The 19,706-nt window shown below is 41.2% G+C and overlaps 1 protein-coding gene across 1 annotated transcript in view; it reads left to right on the top strand.

Moving 5' to 3' along the window:
• Positions 1-19,706, top strand: part of LOC110170326 (voltage-dependent T-type calcium channel subunit alpha-1I-like) — a 475,861-nt gene that overhangs the window by 152,247 nt on the left and 303,908 nt on the right. The window contains exons 8-9 of the mRNA XM_055158519.1: positions 5,743-6,085; positions 13,912-14,004. Coding sequence (XP_055014494.1) covers positions 5,743-6,085; positions 13,912-14,004 — 436 coding nt within the window. The remainder of the gene's footprint in view (positions 1-5,742; positions 6,086-13,911; positions 14,005-19,706) is intronic.

Here is a 19,706-nt window from a genome sequence, read left to right as displayed (position 1 = left end):
CAATCAAAGTAAAGATAATTTTACTTAATTCCAATTGTTCTGTACTTTTTCCACCTCTGCTCTGTTGTACATTTTGCCACTTGCCCGTCATGAACATGTTAATTTCCACCCTGAATGTTCCACAGTTTGGCATTAACCTGTTACCACCCGCCTCATTTTGGTGTGTGCACAATGTTAAGACATACCCAAATGCCATAGCTTATTAAAAGAAAACCTTAGAACCCACATGCTTGTGTGAGGCACCATTTTAAAGCTTAGGCCTTCTAGTTTCTGTAGATATGTACATGAAGACTGTGAGTGCTGCCTAACCTACAGTACAGTCAATTAAAATTGTATTTTTTTGCTTCGAAAAAACAATTGAAAAAAATAAAGGCCTTAGCTTGGTCATACTTCATGCTAGGCATTTGTGACTCACTACACTCATTGTTCAAGTTGTTGGCAACAACTGTGTAGAATTTCAGATCTCTAGGACAAACGGTTTTGATGCTGTGAGCCTTTGTGTAAACAAAATGACAATTCGGCACAAGATTGCCAAATTTGTGCCAAATAATAATAATAATATAATAATAATAATCATTGTTATTATTATAATACTAATTCTTCTGAGCTTTAGGCATGTTTTCTCAAGAAAAAAAACTAAAAGTAGCCAAAATTGTCTTCCAACTGGCAGTTCTGCACTGCCACACTGCTCTCTGTGTCTCTCTCCTGTTCCTCTCGGCTGCGCGTATAAACACAGGGTCCGTTTCCAATACAATCTGAATGTCCCACCCACCGTTTGAAAGCTCTGGTGATTGGCTAAAACAATATGTCAATCACTTTCTGGAAGATCCAATGACTGAAGAGATTTCCCGTAAACAAACTGATGACGCGTGCGTAAAGCCAGGAAGTACGTGAGTGCGTTAGCTTCTTCAGCGGCTTGTCCCACCTAAACCCCGCCACCGACAACAGCGGGGAGGGTCTCATTTTGAAGCTAAGAGTGTGAGGAAAACAAGCGCACCCAAGAGCGGGAGAGAAAGGGAAGTGAGCGCGGGAGAAGAGGCGGAGAAGAGACAGAATATTTCATTCACGGATTCATCCACTCATACGGACGATGATTTTCTGGATTATTTCCCCACATGGAATTATTTTTTGGAAAAACAACTTGATATTCTTTTTCTGTGGATTATTACGGACTTATTGAGTACAACTTTTCATGGATTGAACGCGTTTTGGACCGACAGAACCGCTCAAAGGTAAGAAACGCGTATCTTATTCTTTGTTTATGATGTGAATTTTTAAATTCACATAAATTCGGGCTCGTTGTACGGCATAAAATGAATGATATGGCTGTTTTATTGATAAATTAAGCTTTCAAACGATGTATGGCCAGTAGTGAAAACAATAATGAAGGTGAATATACAGAGTGAACATTTTTTATTGGAAAATCGCCCGCCGGCGGGCGGGTGGATGGTAAGTGGTTTTTAAAACACACTTCATTTCACGGAGCATGAAACTTTTTTGTAACCAGACCGAACACTGTGGCCAACACGTCATATATGTCGATCATCATGTTTTGTTTTTATATTGTTTTGAATTTTACAGACTTGATCCCTCGTGGCACTTTTCTATAAATACACAAAAACATGACACAAAACTGAACAATACAACTTCACAAACCCGGTGTGATGTGCTGTCGTTTCATTAACGGGACGCACGCTGATGTGTTGTGATGGCGCTCTGAAGGGGGAGTGACTTAGTGCGGAGAGTGGGAGTCAAGAGCATCACTAACAAAAGGTTTTAAAACATGTTAACACGTTTTCGGTGAATTAAGTGTTTTCAGCTCAATAAAAGAGAACACAGTGATCTAAGTACCGTATTTTCCAGGCGATTGGACGCGCTCTAAAGCCTCTAACTGCATCAAAAAACGAACCGAAAAAGCGAGTCACTGCGAACACGCCGACAATCCGTTGTTCCCAGACAGCACCCTCCCTACACGCTAGAGATGCGCGGATGGGCTATTTTTTCATCCGCAACCGCGACACAAAACTCATCATCCGCCCGCTGTCCATTTTGCACTGAAGGTTTTCAAAACCGCACCTGCCGCCATCTGCCGATTGATTTTAGATTTTAGCACAATCATACAGCAAACAAACTAAGGAGCCTCGATAAAAATGCAAACTCTATAGCTCATTCATTCCAAAATTCGCTCAGCGTGTTTGTTCGCATTCTTAATTGTCCGTAACAACCCCAGACTTACCTGGTTTTCTTGCGCAGCTAATTAACTGACAACGTTTTCCGACTAGGCTATTTTTGAACCTTCTTGCCTTCGTGTTGGATGTTGTTACATTCTGAACATTCTGCCATTGCCCGATGTTATTTCAAAGTCATAGCCTCACTCCATCGGTCTTTCTTTAAGTTTTAAATCCCCCGAGTGGCAGTTTACGCTATAATGTCTGCGTGTTTTAAAATATAACTGATATCGAAACAAAATACACAGATCATCTCATCCAGATGAACCTTTATTGAAATCAGGCAATGCCCTCTTTATATTCCAATTGAAATAGGCAAGAAAAAATGTGCATAACTAAATAAATCTGGCCCTATAGCCACTTACGTGTTGGCAAACAGCTGAAATAAATTAGAAATAATAAAATAAACTGCATATAATATGTGCCTCGTAAACCTTAGGCATCAATAACCCGACACAACCTGAACCTTCAGAACATAAAACGAGGTCAAATGGGCTAATTAAGGATATGACGTACACTTCATACTACAAGCACAGACAATGACACTCGTCTTTTCAGATGTAGGTAACAATACTAACAATAACTTTTTTTTTTTTTTTTGTAGTTAAACCACCACCCGCCCGAATTAAATTAAAATATAATTTTTAGTCACGTCATCCGCCCGACCCGCGGTTGTAACCGCAATCCGCGCATCTCTACTACACGCCACAACTGAACAAAGCCCAGAGTCACCGTGAACGAACAAACAAACAAAACCACTCACCCATCACACTGTTGAGTTTCATTTAAAGTCCCACGCGGTTTATTTGTGAAAAAATTTCAAAAATAGACCATTTAATGACAGTGCGTCTTATAATCCAGAGCGACTAATCGTCTGTGAAATACAGAATGTGATGTGACCGAGAGCGCCCCCTGCCTCCGTCCTGTGCTGGTGATTCTGTCTGAACTCTCTCGTCGTCTCTGTGGATATAAAAAGTCCGACTCTCTCCTCGCTGCGTGAGACGGATGAAGTGTGGAGTGGACAGATTAGTGGCTTTATTTAGTCTGAGTGTTTACAGCGACACAAACGCTCTTTTAACGAGCTCCGAGTCGTTTAACTGCAGCTGTTCGCTTTGACTGCGAGACAAGCGCTCAGTCAGGAGGTTGTGGGTTAGACTCCCCATCTCTCTGGGTCTGCAACTACAGATCATATCCATTAAAATGTGTGTACAGTCCCTCAGTCGTTCAGGTCGAATCCACGGCAAACGGAGAAGTTCAATTCGTCATGTTTGCGAATAAACTGCGAATCATCATGAACCGTGAAACACATTCAACCAAATAAACTTTTGTTCATTTAACAAATTGAACTTCTCCTTTAAACAGGTTTCAAAAACTTGTAGAGCAAAATGTGTTTTTAAATTTGTGCTATTTCTGAAATTAGTTGAAGTCGTGCTGGACACCCGAGTGGATTCGTGTATGGGGAGCTCTGAATTGTGAGGCGCAGTTGTTTTTTGATGGGTTTGGAGGTTTAAGTCTAATAGCCCAGAAAATGCGGTAATCATATTAACTACACTTATAGTCCAAAAAATACGGTATATAAAAGTAAAAGTGGATTGGACACTGCCTGGGATGGACGTGTCGTGTGTGAGTGATGGTGGTGGTGTCAGGGATCATGAGCACAGACTGGCAGCCTCACTTCTGTCAGTCTGTCCCAGGGCAGCTGTGGCTACACTAGTGTCTTACCACCACCGCGTGTGTAGTGAATGAATAATGCACCAAACTGTAAAGTGACTTAGAGCATCTAGAAAAGTCTACGTTTATATGATGAGGGTCTGAACAGAAGACGCAAAAGTGGTGCCGCATTTTCACTTTTTATTCCGCCTTGAGATGAGTGTTTTCAGGAGGAAATCTGCATTCATACGGTGACGCAAAAGAGTGTGGAATTCAATTGGGTATGCATACCATTTGACATGTTTATTTTGTATGTAAGTAAGTTTATTTATATAACTCTTTTCACAGACATTTTCTGTCCCCAAAGACACTTTACAGAACATTATTCATTCATTCTGTACCTGGTGATGGTGAACTACTGTTGTAGCCACAGCTGCCCTGGGGCAGACTGACAGTAGCACGGCTGCCGTGCCACTCGGCGCCATCGGTCCCTCCGACCACCACCATCACACACACACACACACACACACACACACACACACACACACACACACACACACACACACACACACACACACACACACACACACAACACTTTCATAACAGGCAATGTGGGTGAAGTGTCTTGCCTAAGGACACAATGATTGAATTGATTGTATTTAACTGACCTTGACTATCAACTGTTCATGGACCTGGAGCATGTTTTGGGTTGAATGTGACGTAAACGTGTACACGACCTGAGCACATCTGACCAGAGTTTTGCGTCTTCGGCAGTGTAGATGGAAACGCTGATAATTCGCACAAACTTTGGCCGATTAAACTCTAATCGTTGGAGGACATCCCGGCCCTGAGCAGATTTATATAATAAAATAGCGCCCCCTAGGGAGATTGTATGGAACAAAAAAATTTTACTTTTTCGTAGACATACAAAATTTGGTGCACACATTCGTGACTTGATGAAAAAGTCAGTAACGCCCACACTCCATCTCCCATCGTGTTGCCATGGGAACACGTCAAAAATCAGTCCTCGCCAATGGGACGTCCCAACAAAAACTTTGACGTATTCAAACCAAATTTGGTACACAGATGCATCATGGGAATAGGAACAAAAAAGTATATTATGACCATGTCCCCCTGCCAAACCGGAAGTCCGCCATCTTGGATTTAAAAAAAAATCAGCACATACAGAAATTGAGAAAAATAGTAGAGTTCAGTTAAGGTTAGGGGTTAGGATTAGGTTAGGGGTAAGGTTCGACTTAAGGTTAGGGCTACAGTTAGGAGTTCAGGTAGGTTTAGGGCAGGTGTGTCCAAACTTTTTTCATCAAGGGCCACATATCTAAACACAGATGAAGCAGAGGGCCGATCAAGGGTCGTAGACTGGAGCTCAGTACAGTGAATAAATGAAATATGTGCATAAGAATGAACCATCAGTCTTTATTCATGCTTAGATCCTTAAAACCACACACTAAATATTAAATATTGGCTTTATCAAGGTAGATTTTCAGAAAACTTGCAGTAAAAAAATATTTTTATTTGATGCAAGGTAATTTGGGCCATTTCACCTGGAAGCCTGAGGGCCAAAAAAAATGTGTCTGAGGGCCGCATTTGGCCCCCGGGCCATAGTTTGGACATGCCTGGTTTAAGGGTTAATGTTAATTTAGGTGTAGGGCAAGGGGTAAGGTGCACTGGTGTGGCATAAGCAGGACTCAGCGTGGTGTGGCGTGGGCGCGGCGTAGGCTCGAGCGAGGGCCGATCATCACCGCTTGCAGCTATATTTATTATTATTATTATATTTCCATGGACTCAGTGGATCAAACAAAGTTCCATGGTACAGCTTTAACTCTCCTGTCCTCTCTCCCCGCAGCTCCTCGGGCCTCTCCCTGCCAAAGCCGTACTACATGGCGGACGAGGATGACGAGCGCCCCTTCATCTGCTCTCTGCCCTGGGACAACGGCATCATGTCGTGCGGGGACGTGCCGGCGCGCAGGGAGGGGGGACGCACCTGCTGCCTGGACAAGGACGACGCCCTCTACAGGCAGAGTCTGGGCCTGGCCGTGGAGCCTCTGACCAACGGCAGCGTGAGCGTGGCCGGACTCTGCGTCAACTGGAACCAGTACTACACCCGCTGTGGGACGGGGCACAGGAACCCGCACAAAGGAGCCATCAACTTCGACAACATCGCCTACGCCTGGATCGTCATATTCCAGGTCAGATCAGCAATTTAACTGTTTCCATCGAAACTTTTTATAACTTTACACCCCGTTATGATGAAGAGCTTTCTGCCTGATGAGGTTTAAGAGTCATCCATGCATGTTTGAGTAATTTAGAGATCTCTCCTGAGCTCTATTCAAACGCTCCTTGAGTTTCCTTGAGTCTTTTTCACTGACAAAATTTCAGAACTTTTCCATGATTTTTTCTAGCCAGTCTGGCACCACCGAGTGTTGCCGCTCAGTTTCATTTCTCTCCAGCAGCTAGGTCAGGAATCAGAATACACTAAACCAGGGGTCTCAAACTCAGATTACCTGAGGGCCACATTAGATAAATTCTGAGTGAGGCTGGGCCACATTGAGTATTCGATAAATAGCGTTTGCACAAAAAAAATGCCGTATGTGCACGTGTTTTGGGATGTAAAGCTGCGTTAATAATCTGTTGTTGTGAATCTGCATGGGCACTGATTGCAGTTTCATCTGTCAAGGGGGGGTGGGATTGTGCGTACATCTACCACGGGCCGCACTAACATTATTCTTTGGAATTAAGTGGAGGGCCGCAAAAAATCCTTCCAAGGGCCGCAGTTGGCCCCCGGGCCGTGAATCTGAGACCCCTGCACTAGACGATTTGCAAAAACCCCGGAAGTGTGAGTTCGGGCACCAGCCAATCAGCAAAGAGCCATATATTCTGTGTTGGCAACAATTCCTGAGATCAAGGATTTAAAGCCGATGTCATATAGGATTTTCAGCCTGCGGTGAGGTGACCCCAGAGTCAACGTACCACATAGTATTTTGACCCTGGGATCAGAATCCTATAATAGTATATTGACCCCCCTATGAAAATCTATATTTTATTAATAAAGAACTTGAAATCTCTAGAAAACACCTTATTTAGCCTTAATAAAGCATGAATAAAGACTTAATTAATACTAAACAAAGACTTAATTAATAATGATTCATGCTTAGTAAATGTTTAATAAACATAATTCGTCTTCACGTTAGAAAAGTTCTCCAAAAGACTTAACTAACAGATAACAGCTGCCTGAATGATCATTGCTTTGTATTATTAGTAAAACATTCTCTCATAGTTTATTAATGATTAATAAATGCTCAAAGGGTTAGTCCATGAGTAATTAAGTATGAAATAATTATGAGTAACTATTTACAGCACAGGCAAATTAAGTGCAAGTGCTAATTAAGGTAGCAATAAAGTAGTTACTAAGCGTGAATCATTATTAATTAAGCTTTTGTTCATGCTTTATTAAGGCTAAATAAGGTGTAGTTATTAACGCTGCGTTTGTTTGATAATTGCACTGAGTGAAGTTAAACTATAATCCCAAACCATCAGGTGAGTATTATTAAGTAATTGTTTGATCAATCACATTACGTAAAGTCAGAAAATTCATAGCTCATGAAAATAATCCGGTTTCATTGAGAAACCATCTGACCTCGCAGCATTATCATCGTTCACTATTTGTACTTTTTTTATTTCAATCGCTGCTGTTTGTTCGTGACGTTTTAATGCGCCGCTTATATAGCTTTCCCAAATTCTTACAATAATTGGTGTTAGTTATTATAAGGTGCTACTATTATATATATATATATATATATATATAATATATATATATATATATATATATATATATATATATATATATATATATATATATGCAAATTAAAACACGTTGACATATTTAAAAGTGTTTTGTAGAACTCAGATGAATTTTTTATGTCGATTAAAACTTTTGAATGTTAAAACTTTACTTAGTTGTTTAAACATCTTTTACTGACAATGAGATAAGTAGTTATTAATGAGTTAGGTAATCAAAGTGATGTATAATGATTTGGACTCTTGTTCAAATAAACAGGGCTGATCAACTGAGTAGTTAAATCAGGGATATGAGAAGATTTAATAACACAACATGACTAAATTCAAGGTCGTTGCTGAAATTGACATTATGATGAAGGATTATCTGAACATAACAAACTAAAAACCATAACAATGTCAAATACAATATAAAAAGTGACAAGATTGTTATGTATATGCAATTTGAACAATATGTTACATTTACGCAAAGTCGTTCTTCATCAAAACATTCCTTAAAATACCTTAAAAGAAAGTGAATATGTAGCAATATATAATAAAAGTAAATTACACAAGAAATAATAACAAATAAGTAACTACTAAAGTAAGGGGAGTCAAAATCCTATGGGTGGGTCACTTTATTATAGCTTTATTATGTTGACCCCGGGGGTCAGTGTACTATGGGGGTCAAAATACTATCTCACAGTAGAACAAAAAGAAAGTTTGATGAATTTTATCAAGGAGAAACACGTTATTGTCCTTCTTCCTACAGAATTTGGGAAAAGCGTAACATACCAGTTATCCCCGTCAGCGGCGCATTACAAACGTCACGAACAAACAGCAGCGATTGGTTAAATAAAAAAAGTACCCGCCTACAATCGAGTGAACGATGATCCTAATGCTGCGAGGTCAGATGGTTTCCTCAAAGTGAAACCGGATTATTTTTCATGAGCTAAAGTGAATTTTCCATGACTTTACGGCACCTACATGTGAAGAATTGATCAAACAATTGGAGCTAAATATGAAATGTGAATTCTTTCCACTCACCTGATGGTTTGGGATTATAGTTTTTTAACATTCAAAATCCCGTCAGTGCATTTATTATCGTCTCTTTTAAACAAACGGCGCAAGCGTTCAGAAATAATCAAAACAGACTCATGAGAACTTAACAGAACACTGGAGTTGTGTGAAAGAGATACTAAAATTCCATGACTTTTCCAAAACTTTCATAGAATTTACAAAGTTCTATGACTTTTATAGGATTTCCATGGCCGTGGGAACCCTGCTCCTTACGTTTATCTGTAAGATTCTGTACGAGGCTCCGCCCACAAGCCTACATCACTCATGATCCCACATGACAACTCTCCATAAATACACAAAAACATGATACAAACTGAACTCTACTTCAAAAACCTGATGTAATGTTGTAATTTATTTAAACTTTCTGATTTTAACATTTGAAATAATAAATAAATAACAAAAAACATCATATTTAATTATTTCACAAATCTAAATGGGTTATTTTAAAGTCCAAGTGGCTATAAATGATAAATATTGTATTTCATAGTGAATTAGTGTGAGCACATGTTCCAGGTTAATGTACGTGACCAAACACGGGTTTAGTGGGGTTAAAGGCCCTTCATCGCCGCTTGCGGGTGTAACCGGCTGACAGATGTGACAGATGTGAGATGGGAGAGTCGGCCAAAACCAACCGTGTGATTAATCTGCGTTAACTCGCGGCTGAAGCGTCAATTTGTTTGATTAATCACATGTGTTAGAGCGAGGACGTTGACAGCGCTAATAAAAACGTAGCACCGTTTCCATGACGATTTAAGGAACAGTAACTGATTTAGGCCACGGAAATGTCCGAATGTCTCCCCCAGCCCCAACACCTCATTTACTACATAGACCCGCACTCTTTAGTACGAAAGCCGAGAGGGGTCACAACAAACTCAAACGCCGCAACAAATACAAATGCGACAACACAAACGCAAATGCTGCAACACATTAAAAAGCCACAACACACCAAAAAAGCCACAACACACCCCCCAAAAAAAGCCACAACACACCAAAAAGCCACAACACACCAAAAAAAGCCACAACACACCCAAAAAAAAAAAAAGCCACAACACACCAAAAAGCCACAACACACCCCCAAAAAAAAAGCCACAACACACCAAAAAAAAAAAAGCCACAACGGAAATGACTGCAGGACTCTATTTTAATGCAAACGCCACAACACAAATGCAAATGCTGCAACACATTAAAAAGCCACAACACACCAAAAAAAAGCCACAATGGAAATGACCGCGGGACTCTATTTTAATGCAAACGCCACAACAAATACAAACGCAAATGTGGCAACACATTAAAAAGCCACAACACATCAAAAAGCCACAACAGAAGTGACCGCCGGACTCTATTTTCCGACGGATCGATCAAACGGCGAGTGAAGAAGAAGAACTACAACGTGAAACGAATAAAGATAAAACAATAAATTACTTTTACTTACGTTTCCAACTTCTCCGTTTCTTTACTCTTCACGTTTTAGTTCTTCTTCTTCACTTGCCGGCCCCGGGAGACGAAATGAGCAGTAAGGATCAGGTGCAACCCCCATCCTGTGCCTCACAACTGGGGTTAAAGGCCCGTCTCACACAAAATCAACTTTTCAGAGCTTTCTGCCTTCTAAGAGTGGGAAGGTGACTTTTAAAATGTAATCCCCTACAGATTACAGATTACAGATTACATATCCCAAAATGTAGTTTGTGACAGAATCCATTAAATTACTTAAAGTGAGTAATGTAATCTGAATACTTTGGATTACCTGATTTACTGTAGAGAAACAAAGACGAGGAAATCTTCACATAAGAGGTTTTGTCCAAAGCCCAGGCTTTAGTGAACCATAAAAAAATATTATTGATAGAAGACGAGGAAACACGTCCACACGGCAGGATTTAGTCCTGTTAAATCCTCTTTTAGACCTGGTTTAGTCCTGGTTTAGACCTGGTTTAGTCCTGGTTTAGTCCTGGTTTAGTCCTGGTTTAGTCCTGGTTTAGTCCTGGTTTAGACCTGGTTTAGACCTGGTTTAGTCCTGGTTTAGTCCTGGTTTAGACCTGGTTTAGACCTAGTTTAGACCTGATTTTAGTCCTGGTTTTGACCAGGTTTAGACCTAGTTTAGTCCTGGTTTAGTCCTGGTTTAGTCCTGGTTTAGATGTGGTTTAGTCCTGGTTTAGTCCTGGTTTAGTCCTGGTTTAGTCCTGGTTTAGTCCTGGTTTAGACCTGGTTTAGACCTGGTTTAGACCTAGTTTAGTCCTGGTTTAGATGTGGTTTAGTCCTGGTTTAGTCCTGGTTTAGACCTGGTTTAGACCTGGTTTAGACCTGGTTCAGTCCTTGTTTAGACCTAGTTTAGTCCTGGTTTAGACCTGATTTTAGTCCTGGTTTTGTCCTGGTTTAGATCAGGTTTGGTGTCCTGCAATGAGTGGATTTACCGAAAAAAAAAAAAAAAAAAAAAAAAGGGGAATAGCCCAGAAACAGTTAAAATCCCTCTGTGTAATCCATTTATTTCAACAAAGTAACTGTAATCCAATTCCCACTCACTGAAACAGTAACTGTAACTGAATACAGTTACTCATCATTTGTACTCTGATTACTCCGGTACATGTAATCTATTACTCCCCAACACTGGTCTTGTATTTGTCGCCGACGTGATTTTTAGATTGATTCAGTGTATTTCTGCCTCCCACGTGACGACGAACTAAAGCTGCTACAACGATGACGCGGCAGATTCACCCGTGACGTTTGACGGAGCAGAAAACGCTTCGCAATAGTCGACCTTTCATAGTTCCCGCTCTGTGCTGCCTCCGAGAAATCAGCAAGATTTCATAACTATTGTGTAATGGACGTTCCAAAACCCAGATTGTGCTTGAAAATGTGCAGAAGACACAATGTGGAAAGAGTTACTTTGCCTGAGATGGGCCATTTACGTTCGCTCTGTGTGAGTTTTTGTACATTGATATATTTTGTGTGAGTGGAGAAGCGGACATGTCTTACAGCGAATGTTAAATTAGAAGCACAAACAGCTCTTAAATCTCTGCTATTTCGTTTTTAGTCGCTCTCGAAAGTCTGGGATGGGCTCTTAAACCGTTTTCAGCTGTTGACTTCGTATTAAATTTAACTTTTGGGGCTTTAACCTTGACTGTCTGATGTAACGACCCAGAGCGAATCAGCGTGAGGAGGAGATCAGCTGCAGGGGCGTCCGACATTAACTCTGATTACACACATTATCCTTAAGACGAATCGCGTTTCAATCGAAATCACAATTTGAACGGACGCGACTGGCAAAAGTCCAAAAGTCCAGCAAGAAAATGTCCGGTCGTATTGTGAATAAAAGCGGCTGAAGTTTAGATCTGCACAAACATGTTCTGAAGAGAGAGTTTTGTGTCAGATTTCAGTGTTTTTGTCAGTTATTCTGGACGTTTAAAATGCAAACTTTGAGTAGAACGATATTATTAAAATCTCAACTGTAATGTTTATTAGAAAAATTGCAAAAAGACGCTGTGAACTTTGTCGTTTTTTGTCTTAAAATGTTTGTATTAACTCAATATAAATGATCCTGGGGTTTTTATTTTGAACTATTTTTGTCGCTAAATCAAGATATGAACGTTAATAACTGTCACTGTTGGGCAAGTGACTTTAAAACTGTAATATTTTATTTATTTATGACGTGTTTCTGTCATTTCAAAGTAATTTGTTACATTAAAATAAAAACTTTACACAAATATTGCCAGGACTACACCAGGACTACACCAGGACTAAACCAGGACTAAACCAGGTCTAAACCAGGTCTAAACCAGGACTGAACCAGGACTAAACCAGGACTAAACCAGGTCTAAACCAGGACTGAACCAGGACTAAACCAGGACTAAACCAGGTCTAAACCAGGAACTGAGGAATGAACCAGGACTAAACCAGGACTAAACCAGGACTAAACCAGGACTGAACCAGGACTAAACCAGGACTGAACCAGGACTAAACCAGGACTAAACCAGGTCTAAACCAGGTCTAAACCAGGTCTAAACCAGGTCTAAACCAGGACTAAACCAGGACTAAACCAGGTCTAAACCAGGACTGAACCAGGACTAAACCAGGACTAAACCAGGTCTAAACCAGGTCTAAACCAGGTCTAAACCAGGTCTAAACCAGGTCTAAACCAGGTCTAAACCAGGACTGAACCAGGACTAAACCAGGACTAAACCAGGACTGAACCAGGACTAAACCAGCAGTAGACACGTCCCACTGGGAAATCAAACATGGAGTTTTGATGTTCACTTTTTTTGGAAAATCCTTCCCAGTGTGAATTGCGCGATGACCTGAAGTCTGAGATTCGTGATGCTTGTGTTCACTGGAGCCAAATACAGACATCTCGAACCCGCCACGTTCTAAACAGGAAGTGAGCACGGTCTTGATTCGGGCTCCATCGTCTCGCCTCGTCATTTTTCTCTTAAAATGTTCATATTAACATAATCCTGGGGTTTTTATTTCACTATTTTGTCCCTAAATCAAAACATGAACAATAATAACAGAATAATCGGGCACCTTTTTTCATCCGACGTCGCTCCTTTTGGCATTAGCATTAGCAAAATTTGATTGACAGCGTTGCTAAGCTATAAAGAGGCGTAAAAAAATGAAAATAAATAAAAATAATAATAAAAGAAAGAAAGAAAGAAAAAAAATATATATTAAAAAAATATTATAATAACAAAAAAACAAAAAAAAAAATAATAAATATAATAATAAAAAATAATAAAAAAATAAATAAATAAAAAAAAAGAGAAATTACCTTCAACAACCTGGCTCCTGATTGGCTCTTTGGTTGCTACGACACACACGCTCAGGTTTCCAAATGTGGTCGTCTGGTTGCAGATTTTTCACTGTAACTGCGAGACTCGATGAGCTTCATTTGAGCTAAACCGCTAAGTCCGAACGGGAAGTGAGCACGGTCTCACTTCCGGCTCCATCGACTCTGGCTCTGATTCACTTTGTATTGAAAAACCGTCGCTCCTCTCTGTGTCACTGCAGCTGTCAGACGCCTCATTTTGGGCTTAAAATGTTCGTATTAACCCGCTCCACGTGATCTTGGTGTTTTTTTGTTCACTATTTTGTCCGTAAATAAATTCCTTTTCCAAATTCTCTGTTTGTAACTGAACCCGTGTCTCTGTCTCTTCTGTCTCTGTCTCCTCAGGTGATCACTCTGGAGGGCTGGGTGGAGATCATGTACTACGTGATGGACGCTCACTCCTTCTACAACTTCATCTACTTCATCCTCCTCATCATCGTGAGTCGCTCTTTTAGTACACACTTAAAAAAAAACAAAAAAAACACGGTTTCGCTGAGGGTTTGTGACAGACGAACATACCGACTCTCTGCAGCTGACGGCATCAAAATAATCATAAATCAAACAACAAAAGGGCAAAGAACAGTAAAAATAGCAAACAGAAAACCCACAGAAACAAGCAAAAATGAATATTTATTATAATAAATACATTAAAGGTTGTACGGAGGATTTTCTTTTAGATTCAAATTGTCAGTGAAAGTTTAAAATACCATTACAGAGACGCAGCAGCTTTGTAATTATGATGACTAAAAAAAAAAAGAATGAAAATCTATCAACTGTGGACGTGTTGAGGCCAGATAAACATCAGCCAATAGAAAACGAGGCTCCCTCATTTTCTATTGGCTGTCAGGTTGTCAATCGAACTCCCTACGTTTCAAGTGTAAGTGACTCGTCGTCGCGCGGGGATTACGTGGTTTACGCGGCGGTTCTTAGAGGCTTTTTTAAACTGTCGCTTCCTCGCAGTTCGTACAAAGTTTGTCGCGACGGCGGACGAGAATCCATGACCGGTTCGCCGCAAAAGAAAGTCAATTTTTGAGGTCGCTGAAAGAAGAAGAGAAGAGGAAAAGGAGCGAAGACAAACTGAGGTGATTTTTGGAGATCATTTCCAGCGATGGCGCAAATGAAGCAAACAAAGGGACTAAAACTGACGCGTCGGTCGCTGAATTATTTCTAGACAGGAAACTTCAACAGTGATTCTGAACGCGCACTGGATGTAAACAAGTGTGATTTCTACAGTAAAGACAGTGTTGGGAAGGTGACTTTTAAAATGTAATCCCCTACAGATTACAGATTACATACACCAAAATGTAGTTTGTGACAGAATCCATTAAATTACTTAAAGTGAGTAATGTAATCTGATTACTTTGGATTACTTGATTTGCTGTAGAGAAACAAAGACGAGGAAATCTTCACATAAGAAGTTTTGTCTGATAAAAGAAAATAAAAAGGAAGAGTCTTTACTGAACCAAATTAAAAATATAATTGAAAGAAGACGAGGAAACACGTCCACGCAGCATGGTCCTGTTAAATCCTGTTTTAGTCCTGGTTTAGACCTGGTTTAGACCTGGTTTAAACCTGGTTTTAGACCTGGTTTAGACCTGGTTTTAGACCTGGTTTTAGACTTGGTTTAGTCTTGGTTTAGACCTGGTTTAATCCTGGTTTAGTCCTAGTTTAGACCTGGTTTTAGACCCGCTTTAGTCCTGCTTTAGACCTGGTTTTAGTCCTGTTTAAGTCCTGGTTTAGACTTAGTTTTGACCTGGTTTTAGACCTGGTTTAGACTAGGTTTAGAACTGGTTTGGGCCTGGATTTAGACCTGGTTTAGACCTGGTTTGGACTTGGTTTAGACCTGGTTTTAGTCCCGCTTTAGTCCTGGTTTAGACCTGGTTTTAGTCCTGGTTTAGACTTAGTTTTGACCTGGTTTTAGACCTTGTCTAGACCTGGTTTTAGACCTGGTTTTAGACCTGGTTTAGACCTGGTTTTAGACCTGGTTTAGACCTGGTTTTAGACCTGGTTTAGACTTAGTTTAGACCTGGTTTTAGTCCTGGTTTAGACTTAGTTTAGACCTGGTTTTAGACCTGGTTTTAGTCCTGGTTTAGACCTGGTTTAGACTGGTTTTAGACCTGGTTTAGTCCTGGTTTAGACTTAGTTTAGACCTGGTTTAGACCTGGTTTTAGACCTGGTTTAGACCTGGTTTAGACCTGGTTTAGACCTGGTTTAGACCTGGATTTAGACCTGGTTTAGACCTGGTTTAGACCTGGTTTAGACTCGGTTTAGACCTGGTTTAGACCTGGTTTAGACCTGGTTTTAGACCTAGTTTAGACCTGGATTTAGACCTGGTTTAGACCTGGATTTAGACCTGGTTTTAGACCTGGTTTAGACCTGGTTTAGACCTGGTTTTAGACCTGGTTTAGACCTGGTTTAGACCTGGTTTTAGACCTTGTTTAGACCTGGTTTAGACTGGTTTAGACCTGGTTTTAGACCTTGTTTAGACCTGGTTTAGACCTGGTTTTAGACCTGGTTTAGACCTGGTTTTAGACCTGGTTTAGACCTGGTTTAGACCTGGTTTAGACCTGGTTTAGACCTGGTTTAGACCTGGTTTAGACCTTGTTTAGACCTGGTTTAGACCTGTTTTAGACCTGGTTTAGACCTTGTTTAGACCTGGTTTAGACCTGGTTTAGACCTGGTTTAGACCTGGTTTAGACCTGGTTTAGACCTGGTTTAGACCTGGTTTAGACCTTGGTTTAGACCTGGTTTAGACCTGGTTTAGACCTTGTTTAGACCTGGTTTAGACCTGGTTTAGACCTTGGTTTAGACCTTGGTTTAGACCTGGTTTAGACCTTGTTTAGACCTGGTTTAGACCTTGTTTAGACCTTGGTTTAGACCTGGTTTAGACCTGGTTTAGACCTTGTTTAGACCTGGTTTAGACCTGGTTTAGACCTGGTTTAGACCTTGTTTAGACCTTGTTTAGACCTGGTTTAGACCTGGTTTAGACCTGGTTTAGACCTTGTTTAGACCTTGTTTAGACCTGTTTAGACCTGTTTAGACCTGGTTTAGACCTGGTTTAGACCTGGTTTAGACCTGTTTAGACCTGTGTTTAGACCTGGTTTAGACCTGGTTTAGACCTGGTTTAGACCTTGTTTAGACCTGGTTTAGACCTGGTTTAGACCTGGTTTAGACTGGTTTAGACCTTGTTTAGACCTGGTTTAGACCTGTTTAGACCTTGTTTAGACCTGGTTTAGACCTTGTTTAGACCTGGTTTAGACCTGGTTTAGACCTGGTTTAGACCTGTTTAGACCTTGTTTAGACCTGGTTTAGACCTGGTTTAGACCTGTTTAGACCTTGTTTAGACCTGGTTTAGATCTGGTTTAGACCTGGTTTAGACCTTGTTTAGACCTTGTTTAGACCTGGTTTAGACCTGGTTTAGACCTGGTTTAGACCTGTTTAGACCTGGTTTACCTGGTTTAGACTGGTTAGACTGGTTTAGACCTTGTTTAGACCTGGTTTAGACCTGGTTTAGACCTTTAGTTTTAGACCTGGTTTAGACCTGGTTTAGACCTGGTTTAGACCTGTTTAGACCTGGTTTAGACCTGGTTTAGACCTGGTTTAGACCTGGTTTAGACCTGTTTAGACTGGTTTAGACCTGGTTTAGTGTCCGACGATGAGTGGTATAACCAAAAAAAAAAAAACCCAAAAAACAAAACAGACCAAAATGTGAAAACAGTAAAATCCCTCTGTGTAATCCATTTATTTCAACAAAGTAACTGTAATCCAATTACCACTCACTGAAACAGTAACTGTAACTGAATACAGTTACTCATCATTTGTACTCTGATTACTCTGGTACATGTAATCTGTTACTCCCCAACACTGGGTCAGGAGGCGGGAGGAGGAGCTGTAGAAACATCTGTATTTCTTTTCCCTTTAAACAACCTTTAATAAAATAGAATAGAAATAAATACGGGACAAAATCAAGGTGAAACCGACCGATAAAAATGGGTTTTCAGAAGTGATTTAAAAGACGATCCTGATGGTTTGAGCCTCATCTCCTCAGGTCGGACTGAAAAACACCAACATTCTCTCTGGAGGTGTGACGCTAACTGAAGGCACGGCTCTGTCTGCAGCTCTGTTACTCAAGTCCGTCCAAACCGAAGTGTCAAAAAAAGACGTGGACGAACGGGAGGAAAAAAAAAGGTCGTCCGTTGCGCTGGAAACAAGTGCCACGTCCCGGTCTTTTCTTGGATCGACGGCGATCGATCAAACTTTATTTACAGAGAGTTTTTCATACATAAATGCAACACAAAGAGATTTACGGTGATTAAAAACACCCCACATTTCACATTTTTAACTTTAGAGTTTTTATGACATAAAATCATCAGCGGAGGAAATCGGTTCAATGGCTCATGGCACTGGTGTAGTCCTGGTTATTTTCTTCGTTTAGTCCTGGTGTAGTCCTGGTTTAGTCCTGGTTTAGTTCTTGTGTAGTCCTGGTCTAGTCTTGGTCTAGTCCTGGTCTAGTCCTGGTCTAGTCCTGGTTTAGTCCTTGTGTAGTCCTGGTCTAGTCCTGGTGTAGTCCTGGTCTAGTCTTGGTGTAGGTCTAGTCTTGGTCTAGTCCTGGTGTAGTCCTGGTTTAGTCCTGGTGTAGTCCTGGTTTAGTCTTGTTTTTTTCTTGGTTTAGTCCTGGTGTAGTCCTGGTGTAGTCCTGGTGTAGTCCTGGTCTAGTGTAGTCCTGGTGTAGTCCTGGTGTAGTCCTTGTGTAGTCCTGGTGTAGTCTGGTCCTGGTCTGTCCCGGTCTAGTCCTGGTCTCAGTCCCGCTCTGGTCTCGGTCTGGTCCTGGCCTGGTCTCAGTCTCAGTCCTGGTCTCAGGTCTGGTCTCAGTCCCGGACCTGGATCAGTCCTGGTTTAGTCCTGGTTTAGTCCTGGTTTAGTCCTGGTCACTGAAGTCACGTAAACGGGAAACTTCCGTTCTCCGTTTTTTCCATTTTTCATTTAAACACAAAATCGAAAACTGAAAAAAAAACAAATCATTATCTGTTTTTTCATTTTGGTTTTGGAGACAAATAACGAAGAAAATAGTTGTTTTTTTGTTTTCTTATTTTTGGTTTTATATTGAAAAACGAATGAAGGAACGACACACAGATTCAGTTAAAACCCCACAGAAGTCACACTCTTCCTCTTTAATGCCGCACTGTGGAACATTCCGGGGTTTGGCCTTTCCCGGATGTAAAACTGTCATAAATATTAAGCGGAATTTCTCTCCGCAGAACTGAGCCGTGATTAAAACCTCCAGAGAAACGGCAGTCGAGTCGAGTCGAGTCGAGTCTCAGAGTCTCAGTCTGCGTCTGTGTCTCTGTCTGTGTCTGTGTCTCAGTCTGTGTCTGTGTGTGTCTGTGTCTGTGTCTGTGTCTGTGTCTCAGTCTGTGTCTCAGTCTGTGTGTCTCAGTCTGTGTCTGTGTCTGTGTCTGTGTCTCAGTCTGTGTCTGTGTCTGTGTCTCAGTCTGTGTCTCAGTCTGTGCGTCTGTCTGTCTGTGTCTGTGTCTGTGTCTCAGTCTGTGTCTGTGTCTGTGTCTGTGTCTCAGTCTGTGTCTCAGTCTGTCTGTCTGTGTCTCAGTCTGTGTCTGTGTCTGTCTGTGTCTGTCTGTGTCTCAGTCTGTGTCTCAGTCTGTGTCTCAGTCTGTGTCTGTCTGTGTCTCAGTCTGTGTCTGTGTCTGTGTCTCAGTCTGTGTCTCAGTCTGTGTCTGTCTGTCTGTGTCTGTGTCTGTCTGTCTGTGTCTCAGTCTGTGTCTGCGTCTGTCTGTCTGCGTCTGTGTCTGTGTCTCAGTGTCTGTGTCTCAGTCTGTGTCTGTGTCTGTGTCTCAGTCTGTGTCTGTCTGTGTCTCGTCTGTGTCTGTCTGTGTCTGTCTGTGTCTGTGTCTGTGTCTCAGTCTGTGTCTGTCTGTGTCTGTCTGTCTGTCTGTCTGTCTGTGTCTGTCTGTGTCGTCTGTGTCTGCGTCTGTGTCTGTGTCTCAGTCTGTGTCTGTCTGTGTCTGTGTCTGTGTCTCTGTCTGTCTGTCTGTGTCTGCGTCTGTGTCTCAGTCTGTGTCTGTCTGGTCTGTGTCTGTCTGTCTGTGTCTGTGTCTGTCTGTGTCTGTGTCTGTGTCTGTGTC

Source organism: Boleophthalmus pectinirostris, unplaced genomic scaffold (assembly GCF_026225935.1).
Source record: "Boleophthalmus pectinirostris isolate CB_2022bp ecotype Guang Dong unplaced genomic scaffold, ASM2622593v1 HiC_scaffold_22, whole genome shotgun sequence".
NCBI lineage: Eukaryota > Metazoa > Chordata > Actinopteri > Gobiiformes > Gobiidae > Boleophthalmus > Boleophthalmus pectinirostris.
The sequence above is the reverse complement of the archived record's forward strand: the minus strand, read 5'-3'. Positions and strand labels throughout refer to the sequence as shown.